General features: G+C 44.2%; 2 protein-coding genes and 1 long non-coding RNA gene across 4 annotated transcripts in view; 1 reads left to right on the top strand and 2 right to left on the bottom strand.

The window, feature by feature from the left end:
• The window catches only part of ACO2 (aconitase 2), a 55,219-nt gene extending 53,720 nt beyond the window's left edge, over nt 1–1,499 (bottom strand). For both annotated transcript variants that reach the window (XM_019447010.2, XM_019447011.2), the window contains exon 1: nt 1,349–1,499. In XM_019447010.2, the coding sequence (XP_019302555.1) occupies nt 1,349–1,384 (36 nt within the window). In that variant the 5' untranslated portion in view covers nt 1,385–1,499. The remainder of the gene's footprint in view (nt 1–1,348) is intronic.
• Nucleotides 1,500–1,726: 227 nt separating this feature from the next.
• PHF5A (PHD finger protein 5A) lies at nt 1,727–11,200 on the top strand. Its single transcript, XM_019447013.2, has 4 exons — nt 1,727–1,940; nt 2,339–2,362; nt 3,110–3,276; nt 10,544–11,200. The coding sequence occupies exons 1-4, from the start codon at nt 1,889–1,891 to the stop codon at nt 10,631–10,633; spliced, it is 333 nt and encodes a 110-aa protein (XP_019302558.1). The 5' UTR covers nt 1,727–1,888; the 3' UTR covers nt 10,634–11,200.
• Nucleotides 5,143–18,110, bottom strand: LOC109265631 (uncharacterized). The gene is made up of 4 exons (XR_002079281.2): nt 17,637–18,110; nt 16,306–16,413; nt 7,995–8,096; nt 5,143–5,437 (listed from the first exon to the last, which is right to left on the bottom strand). It is a non-coding gene; the product is annotated as an uncharacterized LOC109265631 (long non-coding RNA).
• Nucleotides 18,111–18,294: the final 184 nt, after the last annotated feature.

Raw genomic sequence — 18,294 nt, 5'->3', positions numbered from 1 at the left:
TTTCTATAACGTTAACCTCGGGAATCAAAAAATCTGAAAAAAACAATTAGAACAAACCCCTTGTCCTTGCCCAGAATTGAGAGATCAGAAGTATTTAAATGATGATTTCATTTTAAACCATATGGTCTAAATTTCAGCAACATGACTTAAAAAAAAACAGTAACAACCCTAATAACACAATGCTTCCCGAGAGAGTACAGCACATAACTTCTTTAATTTTATCATCAAAGTTGTGCCACTTGATTCAAAGTAGATTCACAAAGTTAAAATGTAAAGGTTGTCAGAGAATGTCTACTTTATTGTTTGATTTTTATTAACAAAACACATGCTTGATATTGAAACCTTGCATATAACTCCTTCCTGGTGCTGTCAAGTTACAAGGGGAAAAAAAAATCTGGCATCACAGTCATCTTTCTAGATGGTTCATAACAGAAGAGTCAAGGTCAAACCGTTGAGTCTCTTTATCCTCCCACCTTGTAATTGAGAAGCAACTAACTGTGAGCTCAAAATACTCTATACAGGTACTCTCACAAATACAAGTATTAGCTGAAGGATCATACTCTGGCCCAGAGAAGTTCTGTGAAGGCAGGCTGACAAGAACAAGAACCAAAGGGTAAGTTGGGCAGATGCTCACAACACTTCGGTGACACTCAAAAGAGCAGAAACTTTCACCTACTTTCTAGCAGTTTCGCCACGTATCGAATGAGAATCATCATCTCACCAGATGATTATACGAATCAAATAATATGAGGAATGAAAACAGTCTTGGCAATCTTGCAAAGAAGAAAGTCTCTTGTTATTACTATTTACTAAGTCTGGGCCCGGAAAGTCCCCTCGGCTTCTCGGCTATATGTTCCGCAAGACACTCTTAAAACGAACAGAATACTAATCTCTTCTCCAGATTCCAGGCCGGACAATCGTAGATGCAGCCGTGTAACAAGTCTCTGCTGCCGGAAGATGAGAAGTGAGGCCTTTCAGACACCGGGCCTAGTGGACTCAACAACGACCGCGCCCCCCAGTCACCTTGTCCTCACCTTGAGGAACGGAAAGAAACCCTACGAGAGGGGAGTGAAGTCCTCACAAAGGGGTGCCTCCACTCTTCACCTGGCCGCCGTTTCTGAGACCTACGCTTCCCACCGGGCGCTTCCCAGCGCTGGGAGAGCTGAGCCGGGGACGCCTTGACCTCGGGCGCGGGAGGAGCGGGCACCGGCGCTGGGCCCGCGGCCGGGACAGGTGCAGGAAAAGTCGGCGGGAGGTCGGGCCCGCCTCGCCTTGCCTCGCCCACAGCCGCAGGCACAGTAGGAGGTACCCCGCCCTCGTGAACCCAGAGGTCCCTGAGTTGGCTCACCTGCAGCCGGGTCACTAGTAGACTGTAAGGCGCCATTTTGTGCACTGACAAAGATCAGGTCGCAGGAAAATGGCGTACAATACTGCGTATTTAAAGCTTTCGGGAAGGGGCGTGGCTTGAAGAGAAACTCGCAACAGTGAAGGTGGGGCCTCTGTGGAGGTGCCAGAGCCCGGGGAGCGCAGTGGGCGGAGCTCCCGTTAGAGACGAAGGCCTGAAAGGAAAACAGCTGCAGAAAAACACTGGCGGCGGTAAATACTGGCCACAAAGATGTATTATGGAAGGACAAACTTCACTTGTCTCTTCCATCCATATCTGGGAAAGGCATTTTTTTTTTCAAAACACTTTTACGTCCCTGCCAGGACCTGGCTCGCCAACTACGACGGAGACTCCTGTTTAACCGAAGGGTTTTGATCGCGCGAGAGCGAGCGGAACTTGGTGAAGCCTGGAGGACCAATCACAGCAACCGGGAGGCTGGAAAATGGAGGTTAAAGGGCGGACGGAAGTTCCTTAAACTTCCGGTGGCCGGCTGGTGTCGTAGTTATGGCCAAGCATCATCCGGATTTGATCTTTTGCCGCAAGCAGGCTGGTGTTGGTGAGGCGGCTTCTGGCCCCCGGGTGTCTGGGTGGGGATAGTATTAAGAGCCCGGGGGTCGGAGGTTCCCATCTCATCCTTAGGGTTTTGCCTCGGAGGCGCCACGTTTCCCGCCTCCCGGTCGGTAGCGTGAGAGCGCGCCGATTTGCCGCCTCTTCAAACGAGGGCGGGCGCGCGCGTGCTGGGAGCCAGAGGCGGACGGCCGAGGTGAGGTCAGGAGAAACTCAGATTGCCTAGGTCCTGGGAGCGGCCTCAGGAGGGTGTGGGTTTGCTTCGGATGGAAGCTTATGAGAGTAAGATGGTTAAGATCCCTCGGGACTCACTGCAGCCCTTGCTCGAAGATGTCTTTCCCCTCTTCGTCCAAGCCAATTCTAATTGTGCCGTCTTTGCCTTTGCAGCTATCGGAAGACTGTGTGAGAAATGTGAGTGGAACACGCCCTCCTGAACACCCCACTCCTCCCCCCTCACAGTTTGTGTAGAGCCAGCCAGTGGGCATTTCCAGCAGTGCCGCAAAGAGGGCTTTGAGTAGATGTGCCTGGAAGTATGTGAACAGTGAAAGCTAGGCTGCAACCGAAGGCCCGCTCCACCTCACCACTCTAATTCGCGCGTTTTTTTTAAATTTTTTTTTTTTTAACGTTTATTCATTTTTGAGACAGAGAGAGACAGAGCATGAATGGGGGAGGGGCAGAGAGAGAGGGAGACACAGAATCGGAAGCAGGCTCCAGGCTCTGAGCAGTCGGCCCAGAGCCCGACGCGGGGCTCGAACTCACAGACCGCGAGATCGTGACCTGAGTTGAAGTCGGAGCCTAACCGACTGAGCCACCCAGGCGCCCCTAATTCGCGCGTTTTAAACAGGGTTAGGTCTTGAGAAAAATCTTTGACTTTGGACAGGAGATCGCCCGACCCCGTCCCCACACACACATGGTTCTTTACCAGGAGTCATATAGACTTGCCGTCTACGAAGTGATGTTCTAAGTTCCTTATATACTGGTTGGTGAATTTCTGTGTTGAGGGGATTGAGGTGGACACTGAGTTGTGAGTTGGCCAAAATAGAGGGTCCTAAAGTCACCCTCAGGTGGACACTAGTGTGTATCCCCACAGCAGGAGGAGGGCAGTAGACCTGAGGAGGTACTTGGAAGTGAGCATAATTCCATTCTCTCTTCTCACAGGTGATGGCAAGTGTGTGATCTGTGACTCCTACGTGCGTCCCTGCACTCTGGTGCGCATATGTGATGAGTGTAATTATGGCTCTTACCAAGGGCGCTGTGTGATCTGTGGAGGCCCTGGAGTTTCTGATGCCTATTACTGTAAGGAGTGCACCATCCAAGAGAAGGATGTGAGTGTATACCAACATTTCCATCTGATCTTTGCTGCTTTTATTCAGTAACTCTTTGACAACGATGGCAAACACCTGTGGTCTGTTGAGATTACTATGTTGAGCTGGTCACGTAAGTTATAATTTCATTAAGTTCTGGGAGCTGAGTTAGGTGTAGTCCAATAAAAGGCAGTTATTTTGCATCAAGGGCTAAAATGCAAAAGAAGCAAGTCTTTGTTAACGTCAGCAATTTGGAGAGCCCTCTATTCCTTTGATGTCTCTCTCTGATTATTCTTATTCAGAAACAACATCCTGCGCTTTGTGAGTCCTGGCACAGTACATAGTGTGTAATATACTCAGTAATTCTCTTTACTGTCATTAAAAATTGTTAGAGTAGATGTGGTGACAGTTGAATTTGGGACAACTCGTGTTGATTTCCACTTTAACTGGCTAAAGAATGCCTTTGGTTTGATATTACAGAATTGTCATTCAGTCTTGTGACATGTTTGCCCCTTGACATTGTGTGGTGGCAGTGGACATTCAATTTCTTTAGCCAAATGCTAGGATAGAGGGCTTGTAGATCTATACTAAAGGCAAGTTTTACTCTTTTTGTTTAGGTTGGAGGCAGAAGGCTTCTTAGGGGGCTGGGGGACTGTGCATCAGCTTGTTTTCTTCTTTTTACGGCACAGTAAAAAAGTGTGATAATAGTACCATTGAGCTAATAGAAGGTACCTGGATACCTAACTTAGGGTAAAGCAAAAGGTAACATGATTCTTAATGTTCACACGTGCAAAGAATAGGTAGTTATAGATGTCATTCGTTTTTTTTTTGAGAGAGAGACAGAGCAGGGGAGGGGCAGAGGGAGGGAGAGAAAATCTTAAGCAGGCTTCACACCTAGCTCCGAGCCAAACAGAGCTCCATCTCAAGACCGTGAGATCATGACCTGAGCTGAAATCGAAAGTCGAACACTAAACTGATAGAGCCACCCAAGCGCCCCTGTCATTCTTTATTCTTCACAACAACTTTGTTAAATAGGGATTGTTATTATCCCCATTTTACAGTCTCTAACTCAGACAATAAGTGACAAACACAGCCTATCTGACTAAACCCAGTGATGTCCCCATTATACCTTGTCGTCCTTTTGTAAGTCCTTCTGGTAGGATGTGCCTGTTTTGAGTAGAAACATCCAGCCTCCCCGGCAGTCTACATATTTGGATCCTGTCTACTCCCAGGAAGTGGAACATACCTGGCCAGATAAGACTGTTCCTTATATCATTATGTCTTCTGATTTTTTAGGGAGATGAGAAAGGTCATAGATAAAATACCAAAAATATAATTTCAGTTGGTGTCCTGTCCTAAACTGATTTGCATTTACCTTTGACTCTCAAAGCATATCCTATCGATCTGATGCACCAGCTAAGTCGCACTGCTTTAAAGAAAGGACCTATTTATTTTTACCTGAGTTATTGGTACAGTGCTTGATATATATTATAAGCATCGTCCATGTTTTTGGTGCTTCCCCTGTAAGTCATTCATAGGAGTGCTCCGTGTCTGTATATAGTAGGTGTTTGGTAATTATTTGTAATTTATAAACAGTAAAACCATGGAAAGGCAACAGCAGTGAAGAGACAGTATGAACAGCTCTTTTTTTTTTTTTTTTTTTTGTTAATTTTTTTTTTTAACGTTTATTTATTTTTGAGACAGAGAGAGACAGAGCATGAACGGGGAAGGGTCAGAGAGAGGGAGACGCAGAATCCGAAACAGGCTCCAGGCTCTGAGCTGTCAGCACAGAGCCCGACGCGGGGCTTGAACTCACAGACCGCGAGATCATGACCTGAGCCGAAGTCGGCCGCCCAACCGACTGAGCCACCCAGGCGCCCCTATGAACAGCTCTTAAACTAGCTACAGAGTCGTTAAGGACAACATTTTCCTGAACTTTTGCATTGTTGTAGCTAGAGTTCTTGTCTGGAATAAGCTTGTAACCAGAGTGCTTGATAAATGTTAATTACTGTCTGACTTATCTGCATGTGGTATGTTAACTGATCGATACCTTTGGATCCTCATGCTTCATTCTGTTCCTGAGGATTATTGTAGACATCACTTCGCCTACTTCATACTGTACAGGAATGTTCTGAGGATGCTTGAGATAGCGCCTAGCTTACATATACTCGGCAGTAGTTTCCTAGGAACACAAAGCAGTCCAGTGACATGATCCAGCCTCTCAGCCTTTCAGATCATTGTGTAGATAAGTGCCTAAGACTTTTTCCTATGCAGAAATCCTTCTGTAACCAAAGCAACCCCAGTTATTGTACTCCTCTTCCTGCTGTTTTCATAATTTATAAGGGAATTAGACCAGTAAACTAGACAGGTTCTTCTCACTTAGTTTTTCAGCTCCAAGAATAGGCAGGAGTTAGGGAGAATATCTGTGGGTACTGCTGCCAGAGGACTAATTTGTAGCTTCTTATAATACGGCATCATGCTGATCTGATCCCTGCTTAACCCTCGATTTCTTTGCTCCTTTTGCTTAACCATTTTCTTCAGCTTTCCCAACCAGAAGATAAGAATAGTTGGTAACATTTGTAGAGCTCCTCCTGTGTGCCCCAAACTATGCTAAACATTCTTTTCCAAAAGTTCTTCGTGATAAAAACAAGAAAAAGTAAGGCTTCCAGATGTTAAGCAACTTGGCCCAAGGTCACATGGCTAATCAATGGCAGATGTAGGACTAGAACCCAGGTTATCTGACTCCATGTTTCTCATGTTTTTTGTTTCAGTATTGCTCCCCTAAAGAGAAAAGTTAAAATCCAAATTATAATTTTTTTCCTAAGAAGAGAAGTAAGATTTTGTTGGCTGAGGATGAACTTTAAATCACAAACCCTGGTAAATATCAAAGATGCTTTCATCCCCTTTGAGAATGGATAGTCAAACTCAGAGCGTTCACTCAAACCACCTCACTGTATTACTCTTCTCAGTGTGGTTAAGGATCCCTCTCCCTCTCACTATTTCTACTGTTCTCTGCTCCGCTTACTGAACAGCAGAGCCCATTAGACTGATTAAAAATACTTGATATTTTTCAAAGTTAATTCATAAATTTACTTCCTTACAACTTCTTAAACATGGGAAAGTTTTGGGTTTTTTGCCTCTGGGAAACCCTAGTAGTGAAAACACCACACTAAGAGACAGAAAGCCCATATTCAAGTCTTTGCTACAAATGTGGATGACTTTGTGGAATCATCCAAAAAGGAAGTAATAATCCTTATTACCTCATGGATACACTTATTGAGAGATTGAAGGTCTTTCCGAAGAAAAACATGACGCTGTCGTTAAGGTCCCAAACCAATGTACAGTCTGCTTTTTACATGGTATTGACTAAACAGGTGTCAAAAGAGTGAACAGCATTTGGGGTGCCTGGCCAGCTCAGTTGGTAAAGCATGCAGACTTTTAATCTTGGAGTCCTGAGTTTGAGCTCCACGTTGGGCAGTAGAGCTTACTTAAAAACAAAAAAAACAAACAGGCACCTGCCTGGCTCAGTCAATAGAGCATGTGACTCTTGATCTTAGGGTTGTAAGTATGAGCCCCACATTGGGTGTAGAGATTACTTAAAAATAAAATCTAAAAATGAGGCACTTGGGTGGCTTGGTTGAGCATCCAGCTCTTGATTTCAGTTCAGGTCATGATCCTGGGGTCTGTGCTGAGCATGGAGCCTGCTTGGGATTCTCTCTCTCTCCCTCTTTGACCCTCGCCCCATTAAGTTTTTATTTTTTTTTTATGTTTGGTTTTTTTTTTGTTTGTTGTTTTTTTTTTTTTTTTGAATTTATTTTTGAGACAGAGTATGAGCAGGGGAGGGGCATAGAGAGAGAGAGGGAGACCCAGAATCTAAAGAAGGCTCCAGGCTCTAAATTGTCAGCACAGAGCCTGACACGGGGCCTGAACTCACGGACGGTGAGATTATGACCGGAGCTGAAGTCGGACGCCCAACCGATTGAGCCACCCAGGCGCCCCAAGATTTTTAATGAAATTTTAGAAATTAAATGGCCATAAGACGTATTTACAATTCAAGCTACAGCTGCCTAAAATTAAAAGTTCCCTATGCTAGGAATGGGGAAATCTGCCAATCCTCTGGAAGGGCTGAAAAAGGATGAAATTTTTAGTATTTGGACATGCGGTTGCTAAAAGAGCTACTGGCAGACTTTTGCAGGTATTTTTAAAATACCTTCTAGTGGGGCGCCTGGGTGGCTCAGGGTTAAGCGGCCGACTTCGGCTCAGGTCATGATCTCGCGGTCCGTGAGTTCTAGCCCCGCGTCGGGCTCTGTGCTGACAGCTCAGAGCCTGGAGCCCATTTCAGATTCTGTGTCTCCCTCTCTCTGACCCTCCCCCGTTCATGCTCTGTCTCTCTCTGTCTCAAAAATAAATAAACGTTAAAAAAAAAAATTAAAAAAATAAAATAAATTAAAAAAATTAAAAAAAAATACCTTCTAGCTCAGCTCACAAATACTTGTAGGAGCCCTGGGTGGCTCAGTCAGGTAAGCATCCAACTTTGGCTCAGGTCATGATCTCACAGTTTGTGAGTTCAAGCCCCACATCAAGCCTGCTACTGTCAGCCTGTCAGCGCAAAGCCCACTTCAGATCCTCTGTCCTCTCTCTGCTCCTCCCCTGCTTGCGCTCTTCCAAAAATAAATATTTTATACACACACACACACATACACAAAACAAATACTGTTTCAACCTCTAAGGTTTCTTACCAGTCCTTCCATCTTCCTCTTCATGCTGTTCATTCACCGCATACTCAGCAAAAGCCAGCCAGTTACAGAGAGCACATCCTCATCTCGCACAACATTTAGACTCTTGGGAGATGTATAGAAAATAAAAGGCAGGAGTGCTTAGGCATCAAAACAGGAAACCTGTGGGTCTGTGAAGAGAAGTCCATAAAAATCAAAGATCTCTTAATCTAGTACATTGGTTTTCCAACTTTTATTATTACTAAATTTTTTTTTTAAGGTTTTGTTTTGAGAGAGAGAGAGCGTGAGCAAGGGAGGGGCAGAGAGTGAGGAAGAGAGAGAGAATCCTAAGCAGGCTCGGCACTGTCAGCACAGAGCCCGATGCGGGGCTCGAACCTACATATCCTAAGATTATGACCTGAGCTGAAGTAGGACGCTCAACCAACTGAGCCACCCATGCGCCCCTCCAACTGTTTTTTAATACATAGAGTCCTATCTTCTAAAAGTATCTTACACAGGGGTGCCTAGCTGGCTCAGTCGGTAGAGCATACAACTCTTGATAGCAGGGTTGTAAGTTTGAGCCCCACATTGGATATAAAGATTACTTAAAAATAAAAAAATCTTTTTAAGTATCCTACACAGAAGCCTAGAGAGAGAGAGAGAGAGTGTGTGTGTGTGTGTGTGTGTGTGTGTGTGTGTGTGTGTGTGTGTTAGGTCGAACCATAGAGAAATTGTTGATAGTTGTTTTTGGCAGTTTCTTGGGATTTATCAAGGGCTGATTATATACTTAGTAACTTACCAAAACTCAGGTGGCCTGGCTCCAGAGCCTACTATCTTGACCTAAACTACGAGTGAGCATGGAGCTACCCAGTTTGGAGGATGGATTCTTAGATCACCTCTCAGGATTCTCTGGGGCTGTCTGTAGTTTGTAACCATTGACCTGCTCTGGCCCACTTATTTTACAGTTGGGGAATACAACTCCAAAGAGAAGTGACTTGCCCACAGTCCTGCAGATCATTTAGGCACAGTAAGCCTAACCAGGCTGTCGTCATAGCATCTCTAAAGATAGCTTAGAGCACTGTCCCATGTAATACCAGACCTTCAGCCGTGAGGGGCAGCTGTTCCTTCATTTGTACCAGGACTTTGAATCCGGATTACATAGCTTGAGTTCACCTAGGGAACTGTTGGTGGGGCCGAGCCCCCTCCCAGGCTCCCTCAGCACACAAGCTACTCAGATGATAGTTTTGTTGTTGTTTAATTTTTTTGTTTAATTTTTTTTAATGTTTATTTTGAGAGAGCATGAGCAGGGAAGGGGCAGAGAGAGAGGGAAACTTCGACCTGAGCCGAAGTCAGAGGCTTAACCGACTGAGCCACCCAGGCACCCCCAGATGGTAGTTCTTAAGGGTAATATATGCTACGTAGTTTTTAGAAAGTAATCAGATGTTAGTGTTGCCTTTGCATGTTTAGAGTTGTTTTTTTTGTTTGTTTTTTTTTAGTGTTTGTTTATTTTGAGAGGACGGAGGGGCAGAAAGAGAATCCCAAGCAGTCTCTTAGCCGTCAGCACGGAACCCAGTGCAGAGCTCAGTCCCATGAACCACAAGATCATGACCTGAGCTGAGATCAAGAGTCAGATGCTTTAACTGAGCTACCCAGGCACCCCTAGAGGTTTTTGTACAATATTATATCGATCCCCCAAAAGAGAAATCAACTAAATTAGAAATGAGATGTCTAAGGGCTTGATTAATTCATTCATTCTAAAGCCCATCGTCACAGGGAGCAACCTCCTTTAACGTAGGTGTTTAATAAAATCAGACCTGTGAAGGTTTTCTCTAATAACGCCTCCCCCAGTTTTCTTACCCATCATCCCAGATCAACTGATGGAGTCCTCATTTCTGCAGAACACAGCTTCCCGGAGGCTTCACTGAAACCACTCAAGCTCACAAAATGGCCAGGGGAACATGTCATTACAAATCAGATTATAGACCTTCAACAGCCATCTCTAGCACAGGAACACTCTTCCCCCAAGACCATGTGTCAAATTCAGTGAATTCATAAAGACACATCAAGCCCAGTTTTCTCCTACTGTATTTAACATGTAAAGTACTATTTCCTCAAGCCTTCAGGTTTTTTTTTTCCTTGGTGGTATTCTTCCCTTTCTTGAGCTAGGGGAGGAGAGCTAGAGAGCTCGATCTGTAGATGATTAATACTGTGTCTTCTCACTTGAAGAAAACCCTTTGGATATCTTAAGAGTTAAATTCTACCTCAGCTGTATCAGATTAGCAACAGAAGTGGGCTGAGAATCCAACATTCTTTTCTTTAATGTTTATTTTTGAGAGAGGGAGATACAGAATCCAAAGCAGGCTCCACGCTCCCTGAGAGTCCAATATTGTAAGTGCAGGCCACCCTAAGTAGAGAGTGGACAGGCCCTGGGCACATTCTAGATGCTTAATAAATTCTTGATGATAGATTGAATAGGATAACTGAACAGGTAAGGTAAATGGCTAAACCTATTGATCAAAAAGGTTCAGTTCAGACTCAAAGACTTTTAACAACTTCTCTATTCTGTTTTCCAGAGAGATGGCTGCCCAAAGATTGTCAATTTGGGGAGCTCTAAGACAGATCTCTTCTATGAACGCAAAAAATACGGCTTCAAGAAGAGGTGATCGGTGGGTGGCCTTTTCCTCCCACCAAGCTGCTGCAGCTGCCAGAAAAGACACCTACTACCACCAGCAGAGAGTGAGCGGAGCACAGAGCACCACCCGAGTGCCTGTTAGTACACTGGCACCTCTGCACCTCTCCTGTTACCCAGACACGTGGTGGGAATGGGAAAGAAATCTTCACAGAGCACTCTGGCAGACGATAGCAGAGAAAAATTGATAGATTGGTCCGTGATTTTTCTTGAACTCGAGAAACAAGCCTCTGGTTTCCAAATTGATATCTTGTCTCTACACCAAGAGCTTCTGAAACAGGAATCGCATCATTTCAGTCTTTTGTTTGAGGAATTGCCCACGAAGCTAGCGCAGTGAGGAGCCTGTTCTGGGCAGCAGCTCTGATGGCAGCTGCCGTTGATGAGGCCTCTGCAGTGTGGTGGGGAGCTCTCACCACAATCCGTGTGGGCATTTAATCTTGTAACGCTTAGCAGGTGGTGCCTGTTCATGTTATTCTTCTAAGAACTTGGAAACCCTTTCTGTTGCTGTTGTATTAATAAAACAGGTGTTTCTTTTCTGGTATTCAGTCACAGTCCCAATTTGACTCTAGGAATTTATTTTAGTCACCTAGGAATTTGTAGTTCAGGGTAGATGCATGGGGATTCGTCAAGCACCTTGTTCTCTTATTACTACCAGAAGGGATTCTAAACCATTGACTCCTTTCATTATAGGCAAATCAAAGTTGTTTTTAGAAACTTATTTTTCTTCTTGTTTAACTTGAACTGTTTAACTTGAACTGAAGAAATGGCTTCCAACAAAATGTGTTCAAGTTGGTAAGTTCAGAGAACTGAACAGGGTTGATTTATTTCATAAAGTGCACATATACTCACATCAAGGATATGTTTCCTTTTTTTTTTTTTTTTTAAGTAAATAAACAGAATAAGGGGAAATTCAGACGCATCCTTCACCCTAACACCCTAACATGACTAGAGGTGTTTCTGCCTGCTAGAGGTGATCAGCAGGTTATCGTAAAGAGGCGCAATCACTGGGGCACCTGGATGGCTCAGTCAGTTAAGCATTTGACTTCAGCTCTCATCTTGATTTCATGGTTTGTGAGTTCAAGCCCTGTGTCTGGCTCTCTGCTGTCAGCACAGAGCCTACTTCCAATCCTCTACCTCTGCCTCTCCCCTCTCCTCACACTCACTCAAAACCTTTAAAAGAAAAATGAAGGCACAATCATAATTTGAGACTTCCAGTCAAGTGGTCTTTGATGCCATGGATTTGAATTTTTAATGTTTTCTTCACTTCTGAGAAAGAACATGAGCAGGGGAGGGGCGGAGAAAGAGGGAAATAGACAATCTGAAGCAGGCTCCAGGCTCAGCTGTCAGTACAGAGCCCAACACGGGCCTCAAACTCACTAGCCATGAGATAACGACCTGAACCAAAGTCAGATGCTTAACCAACTGAGCCACCCAGGCACCCCTGACACCATGGATTTGAAACTGGTTTTGAGTCCTTAGGAATGCAGGGGCTTTGCCCAAAGTTACACTGAAATTTAGTGGCAAAGACAAGGAAAGATATGATAGTCTCCTGACTACTTGTCAGAGCTTTGATTTAGATCAACAAAACTCTTGATTAATTGTGATCTATCAAGGGTCAAAAATTGAATTAAAATATAATCTCTACCTTCAGAGAATTTAATAAAGGAAGCTGCCAGAAACAGTTTAGAATAACCCAGAGAGGGTGCACAAAGGAAGGGTCCTTGGCCTAGGTTGGGGGCACCTCAGGGGTAATAATCTCGAAGGGTTTCCCCATCTCCTCCTGCCACTCTGTTCACACTCCAGCCCCTGGGCCTCCTTTCAGTTCCTCTGCTGGTTTCCTTCCTGCCTCTGCTTTTTACCTATTAAGCTTCCTAATGCTCAGTCCCCCTTTTGCTCAGCTGTTACACATCCTTCAGACCTTAGATAATATTTCCTCAAAAGATGCCTCCCGACCCCCAATCTAAATCCGTTCCTCTTGTTAATATGCCCACATAGCACCCTATCATTATGATTACAGTGTCTAGTAATTATTGACAGTCCTCCTTTAGGCTGGTTCCCTGATGGCAGTAACCAAGTCTGTCTGGCTCAGCAGGTAGCAGGTACTCAGTATTAAATGAATAATCAAAGTTAAACCAGATGATAAACTGGGCTTTGAAGGATATGTTGGAACTTAACAGACAAAGGGGGTGGGGTCCGTGGATATGTACATCTGTATTGGCGAAACAATCTGAATGGGCAGTGTGTTTGGGGAGCTCTCTGAGCAGTTCTGAAGCATAATTGGGGGGGATTACGGTGTGTCAACATTGTAGAGACTAGATCATTTTCAGATTAGAATGTGTATTGATTCTATAGTCACTTTAGTTTTAATGTGTAATAGAAGTTAAAAATATTTTGGATAGGGGCGCCTGGGTGGCTCAGTCAGCTAAGCGTCCGACTTCGGCTCAGGTCATGATCTCCCAGTTCGTGAGTTCGAGCCCCGCGTCCGGCTCTGGGCTGATGGCTCGGAGCCTGGAGCCTGCTTCAGATTCTGTGTCTCCCTCTCTCTCTGCTCCTCCCCTGCTCACGCTCGGTCTCTCTCTCCTTCAAAAATAAATAAAAATATTTAAAAAAAAATATTTTGGATAAAAACAAACCAACCTTTTAAACTTGCTTATTAACCACTCTGGTCCACGTAACATCTTGCATCTACAAATGTATCAAAAGCTACTTAATTTGAGCAAAACACCACTTGAACTGTGCTCCTTCAGCCTCAGCAAGTGTGCCTCTGAGAGGTATGGCAAGCAAGTTTACAATTAACACCCAAAGGATTTCAAGGGCATACCCCCTCCATGCTCCACTGCTGAATGGAGCAAGTTCAACCTTAGCCCAGTGAATTCTGCTGAACTCTGTTCCTCTGTCACCTAGTTCCATAATCCCATGCTTGGTTTGTTTCCTCTCAGAGGCCAAGAGAACAATACAATTAATGAGTTAAGAACACCAGAGATAAAGTAAATGGCCCTGGAGCTGGAATCCTTAAATTACTGTCTATTTTGGACTTAATCAAGTCCTTTTCAATTAAAAAAAGTTTTTAGTTTATTTATTTATTTTGCAAAAGAGACAGTCAGAGACAGAGAATCCCAAACAGGCTCCGTGCTGTCAGCATGGAGCCCCATGCAGGGCTCAATCCTATGAACTGCAAAATCATGACCTGAGCTGAAATCAAGTTATCAGACGCTTAACCGACTGAACCACCGAGGCGCCCCTAAATCCTTTTCAGTTTTAAAAATTAGGATAATAGCTAGCACCAAATTCTCTGTTGGGAAAGCATCACTTACAAACTGAATTTTAACCTCTAACAACATAGAGTTCTGTGGCGAGAACTAGAAAATGATCTCAGCCAACTGTGTATGTCCACAAAGAATCAAAATGGTCTTAAAAATTAAGTGTTTCTCTCCATCGTTAAATAAGTACTAACTGAAAAATAGATCAATAAATAAGCATTGCCTACATAGTTCTGGTTGAAATAATAGAACTCATCATGGTCAGCCTGAGAAAGTGGTGCCCTTTCCTGGATTTATGAGCATTACTATTATCTATTCAGTATTTGATATTCATTCCAGGCTCTAGAAAGGATGGGTGTCTTCCAGTTTCTCAAGTACACTGTACACACATGGTAATTTAATCACCTTTAAACATTGCACTTATTACATGTGCTCTTACTTAAAAAAAAAAAAAGTGTAATTAGAAATAGGTGGGCTTTATAATTAGACCTGTATTTGAATTGTGCTCTGCTCTTCTGGTGAGTCATTTAACCTCTATTTGCTTCTTTTTTCTTTTTAAATTTTTTTTTTTAACGTTTATTTATTTTTGAGACAGAGAGAGACAGAGCATGAACAGGGGAGGGTCAGAGAGAGAGGGAGACACAGAATCCGAAGCAGGCTCCAGGCTCTGCACCGTCAGCACAGAGCCCGACGCGGGGCTCGAACTCATGGACAGCGAGATCATGACCTGAGCCGAAGTCGGCCGCCCAACCGACTGAGCCACCCAGGTGCCCCTATTTGCTTCTTTTTTCTTATCTGTTAAATAAGGACAATAATGCCTACCTCTTCGGGTTGTAAGGATGAAATTTGACCTTGTAAGTTCCTTACCCTTACCGGGAAGTCTTTATATAAATGGTAAGTCTCTTACAGTGGGATCCTACTTTTTCATCGATAAACATTTAAGTCTTGACACGGAAGGGCCTCAAAATGGTTCCCTCTTCCCCACCCCCAAGATTTTCCTCTATTTGCTTCTCTCTGTGCGCTTCATCAGGCAGTTAAAGGAACATTCCTTGCACATATCCTGTCTTCTTGACTCTGTATTTCCTTTCTTCAAAATACCTTTCCACGTTCACATTAGCCATCCAACTGGGTACCTCTTCCTTCTAAGCTCCTGGCATCTCATGAATGCTTCCAGATACACCATACCCCACAACAATCTCTCCCACTTGGACTATTCATGCCTACTATATACATAGAAAAGTTTCATGAAGCGTTTACTGTGTAAACACGCTCCAATATTTTCATTTTATTCTATTCTATTCTAAAACTTCTGCCTGAAACCCACTAAACCAAGTGATTGTATGACCGTACTAATGGATCGTGAACCGCAATCCAGAAGTTCACAACAATGAACTAGGTAAAATCCTTGAACTCCTTTTGCCTCTCCCTCCACTGCAGGGCAATCACTCAATTATTTATTACATTGAACTGAAAAATGGGTCACAAATTCAAGAGTCTGAGTAAGCAATATAATTGATTGAAAAAAGAGGGGTGTGAGAAGAATAGCCCAAACAGGGTGATAAATGATTTATGACCCTTGGCCTCAGTGTGGGGAATCTGGGGGGAGACCAGAGAACACAGGACGCGTCTAAAGGAGATAGCTGCTATTCAACTCTGGACAATTTCCACCTGGAATGCCCAGATCCTTTGAATTTAGGACAAATGGCAAATTAAAAAATCTTTGTGCCATCTCCCAATTTTTAAATGTCAACTCATTTTATAATTTTTTTAATGTTTATTTTTGAGAGAGAGAAAGAGGGAAAGACAGAGCAAACGGGGGAGGGGCAGAGAGGGAGGGAGACACAGAATCTGAAACAGGATCCAGGCTCTGTACCTACGAACCTGGAGATCATGACCTGAGCTGAAGTTAGACCCTTAACTGACTGAGCCACCCAGGCGCCCGTTAAATGTCAACTCATTTTAAAAATTTTAATGTGTCAGTATACACCAAGACAATATATCCACCAGATGTGGACCTTGGCCTGCCAATTAGCAGCTTCTAAATTAAGAAGATTAACTTCAGTATGTTAACTATACTGGAAATAAAAAAGAAAAAGTTTCCAGGGAATCAAACTGAACTGTCTACATTTCAGAAAAACTGTGTCACTCTATTCTGACCTGCAGGTTTTTAGTTGTAGTTTGAAGCTAGGTATAAAGGTGAAAGATTATTTGCCTTGATAGAAATTTTCTTGCCTTAAGAAAAGGATTCCAATTCCCATCTTTTCCCAGCTATTTGGTTGCTCATCAACTCCATCCGGAGTGGCCTGTTACCACCAAGACTAAAATGTTACTTTCTTTGAACTCTGAATTTTTAGTGTCTTAGCAAAGGCCGGGTTTGTTCACTCACGTATTGGTGGTGAATAAATAGCAAATCATTTTGTCCTGCATCCAATCACTTCTCCAAAGTCAGTTTTGTTGTGGTTGTCTTTGTTCCTGCCCAGCTGGAGCAGTGGATCTGAAAAATCAAATTGAGGAAATATTTTCTTAGGTAACATAAAAGTAACTACAAAATTTCTCACCCTAGCATGTGTGTACGAGAGAGTGACTCACCCCTGAGAGTTAATTGGGGTTAATTATTAACCAGCCTGACTTGCCAAGGCAACAAAACATCTGGTATAACTTGCTTACTCTCAGACAGGGGGGTTGCTTCTGAAGCTCACCATTTTGAAACCATGGTGTGTACCTTGCAACGTATGATTATTCAAAATGGGAGGGGACTGTGGAATGCTTGAGTAGGAATTAAGCTCACAATTAAGCCCTGGCAAGATGAAATCACACGTTGAGGAGAGAAAAAAGTCCTTCTCTCCTCCAACTCACACGACAAATGGAGCCATCAGCAGTAAAGAATGGTGATTACCTTTTGCTCCTCTATTTTATTTCTTCCTATTTATATGCCAACCCTTTTTACCCAGGGCTCTCAATTGCCAAGGAGGCTGGATTTCTCAGCTTTGTTCAGTTAAATTGCTCAGGCCTGGTGTGTTTCCAGCACTGCAGGGGAGATTAGAATAAAAGCTGGAACACGCAGAAATGTAACGCCTTCTGTCCAGGGATTCACTGTGCCCTTCCTCAGCCTGCACTTAAATGTTAGGAGACGTCTACCTTTAATCTGTTAATATGGACTCCATCTCTCCTTTCTGAGATTCCCTAGGACAGTTCATTTCAGCTCACCCTAACCTTTTTTTCTCTTCATTCTGTATAGTAGGGTTTCTTGTTGGGGAATGCACATCTAACTGTGAACAGGATATGTAGGATGCAATTTGGCCTGAACAGTTACCTTTAATGTTTATTTATTTTTGAGAGAGAGAGAGACACACACACACACAGAGCGTGAGCAGGAGAGGGACAGAAAGAGAAGGAGACACAGAATCCGAAGCAGGCTGCAGGCTCTGAACTGTCAGCACAGAGACCAACGCAGGGCTCCAACTCACAAATGTGAGATCATGACCTGAGCCAAAGTCAGAGGCTTAACTCACTGAGCCACCTAGGTCCCCCCTGAACAGTTACCTCTAAATTAAGTATACCAACTATTTGAGCCAAGCTTTATACACTGTATCATATTTAATCTCCACACGATCCCCATTTTAAGAACAAGCAGGTTTGAGGATGTAAAGAGACTTGCTGCCATTAAATCAAGTTTAACATGGTTGCTGGACAGACAGAACTGGGATTCAAACCCACCTATTTCCAAGGTTGCCTCTAATGAATAACTTCAAATACCAGCATCCTTTGCAATGCCTCACCGCGCAAACGCACACTGTCCCCTTGGGTCGAGCGCCTCGGTTCTTGGCCCGCATTCTTAATCCTAGCTGTTGGAAAGGAAACCCAATCAGATACCGCCTCTCCCTGCTCCCCGACCAATCGGAAGGCTGTTGCTAACACACCCGTTATATTTTTAGCTCTTCAGTGCTCTGGAACCCTGTGGGTCCGGCGGGTCTCTCTGCTCGCGTGGAACACGCTAGGGGAGAGCGAGGGAGGAGTGGGAAGAGATGGGGAGGGAGGGAGGTGGAGAGAGAGGAAAAAGGGGAGGAGTGGAGTAGGGCAAAACGGAGGGGGGCGTATATGTGACGCTCTGCCACTCGCTGACGCACGAGGCAAGTAGTCCCTGGAGGTGCCCCAGGGGCTGAAGCGCTGGGGGGGGGGGGGGGGGGGGGGGATGGGCGATTTCGGGCTCAGGCTCCCTCCCGCCTCCCTGTCCCCTTGGAGTTTGCCCTCCAGTCCGGCGTTTTCCTGCTGCAGTCAAGGAAAGCGATTTTAACCCCCCACGCTGCCTTGGTCTCTGCCCTTGCCAAAAAAAAGTGATCAAGGAACAAACAAATGCAAACTGTTCGTAGCTGGA

The sequence above is a fragment of the Panthera pardus genome, unplaced genomic scaffold (genome assembly GCF_024362965.1).
Source record: "Panthera pardus isolate Hobbes unplaced genomic scaffold, ASM2436296v1 HiC_scaffold_6, whole genome shotgun sequence".
NCBI classification, from domain to species: Eukaryota; Metazoa; Chordata; class Mammalia; order Carnivora; family Felidae; genus Panthera; species Panthera pardus.
This window is presented reverse-complemented; position numbering and strand designations above follow the sequence as displayed.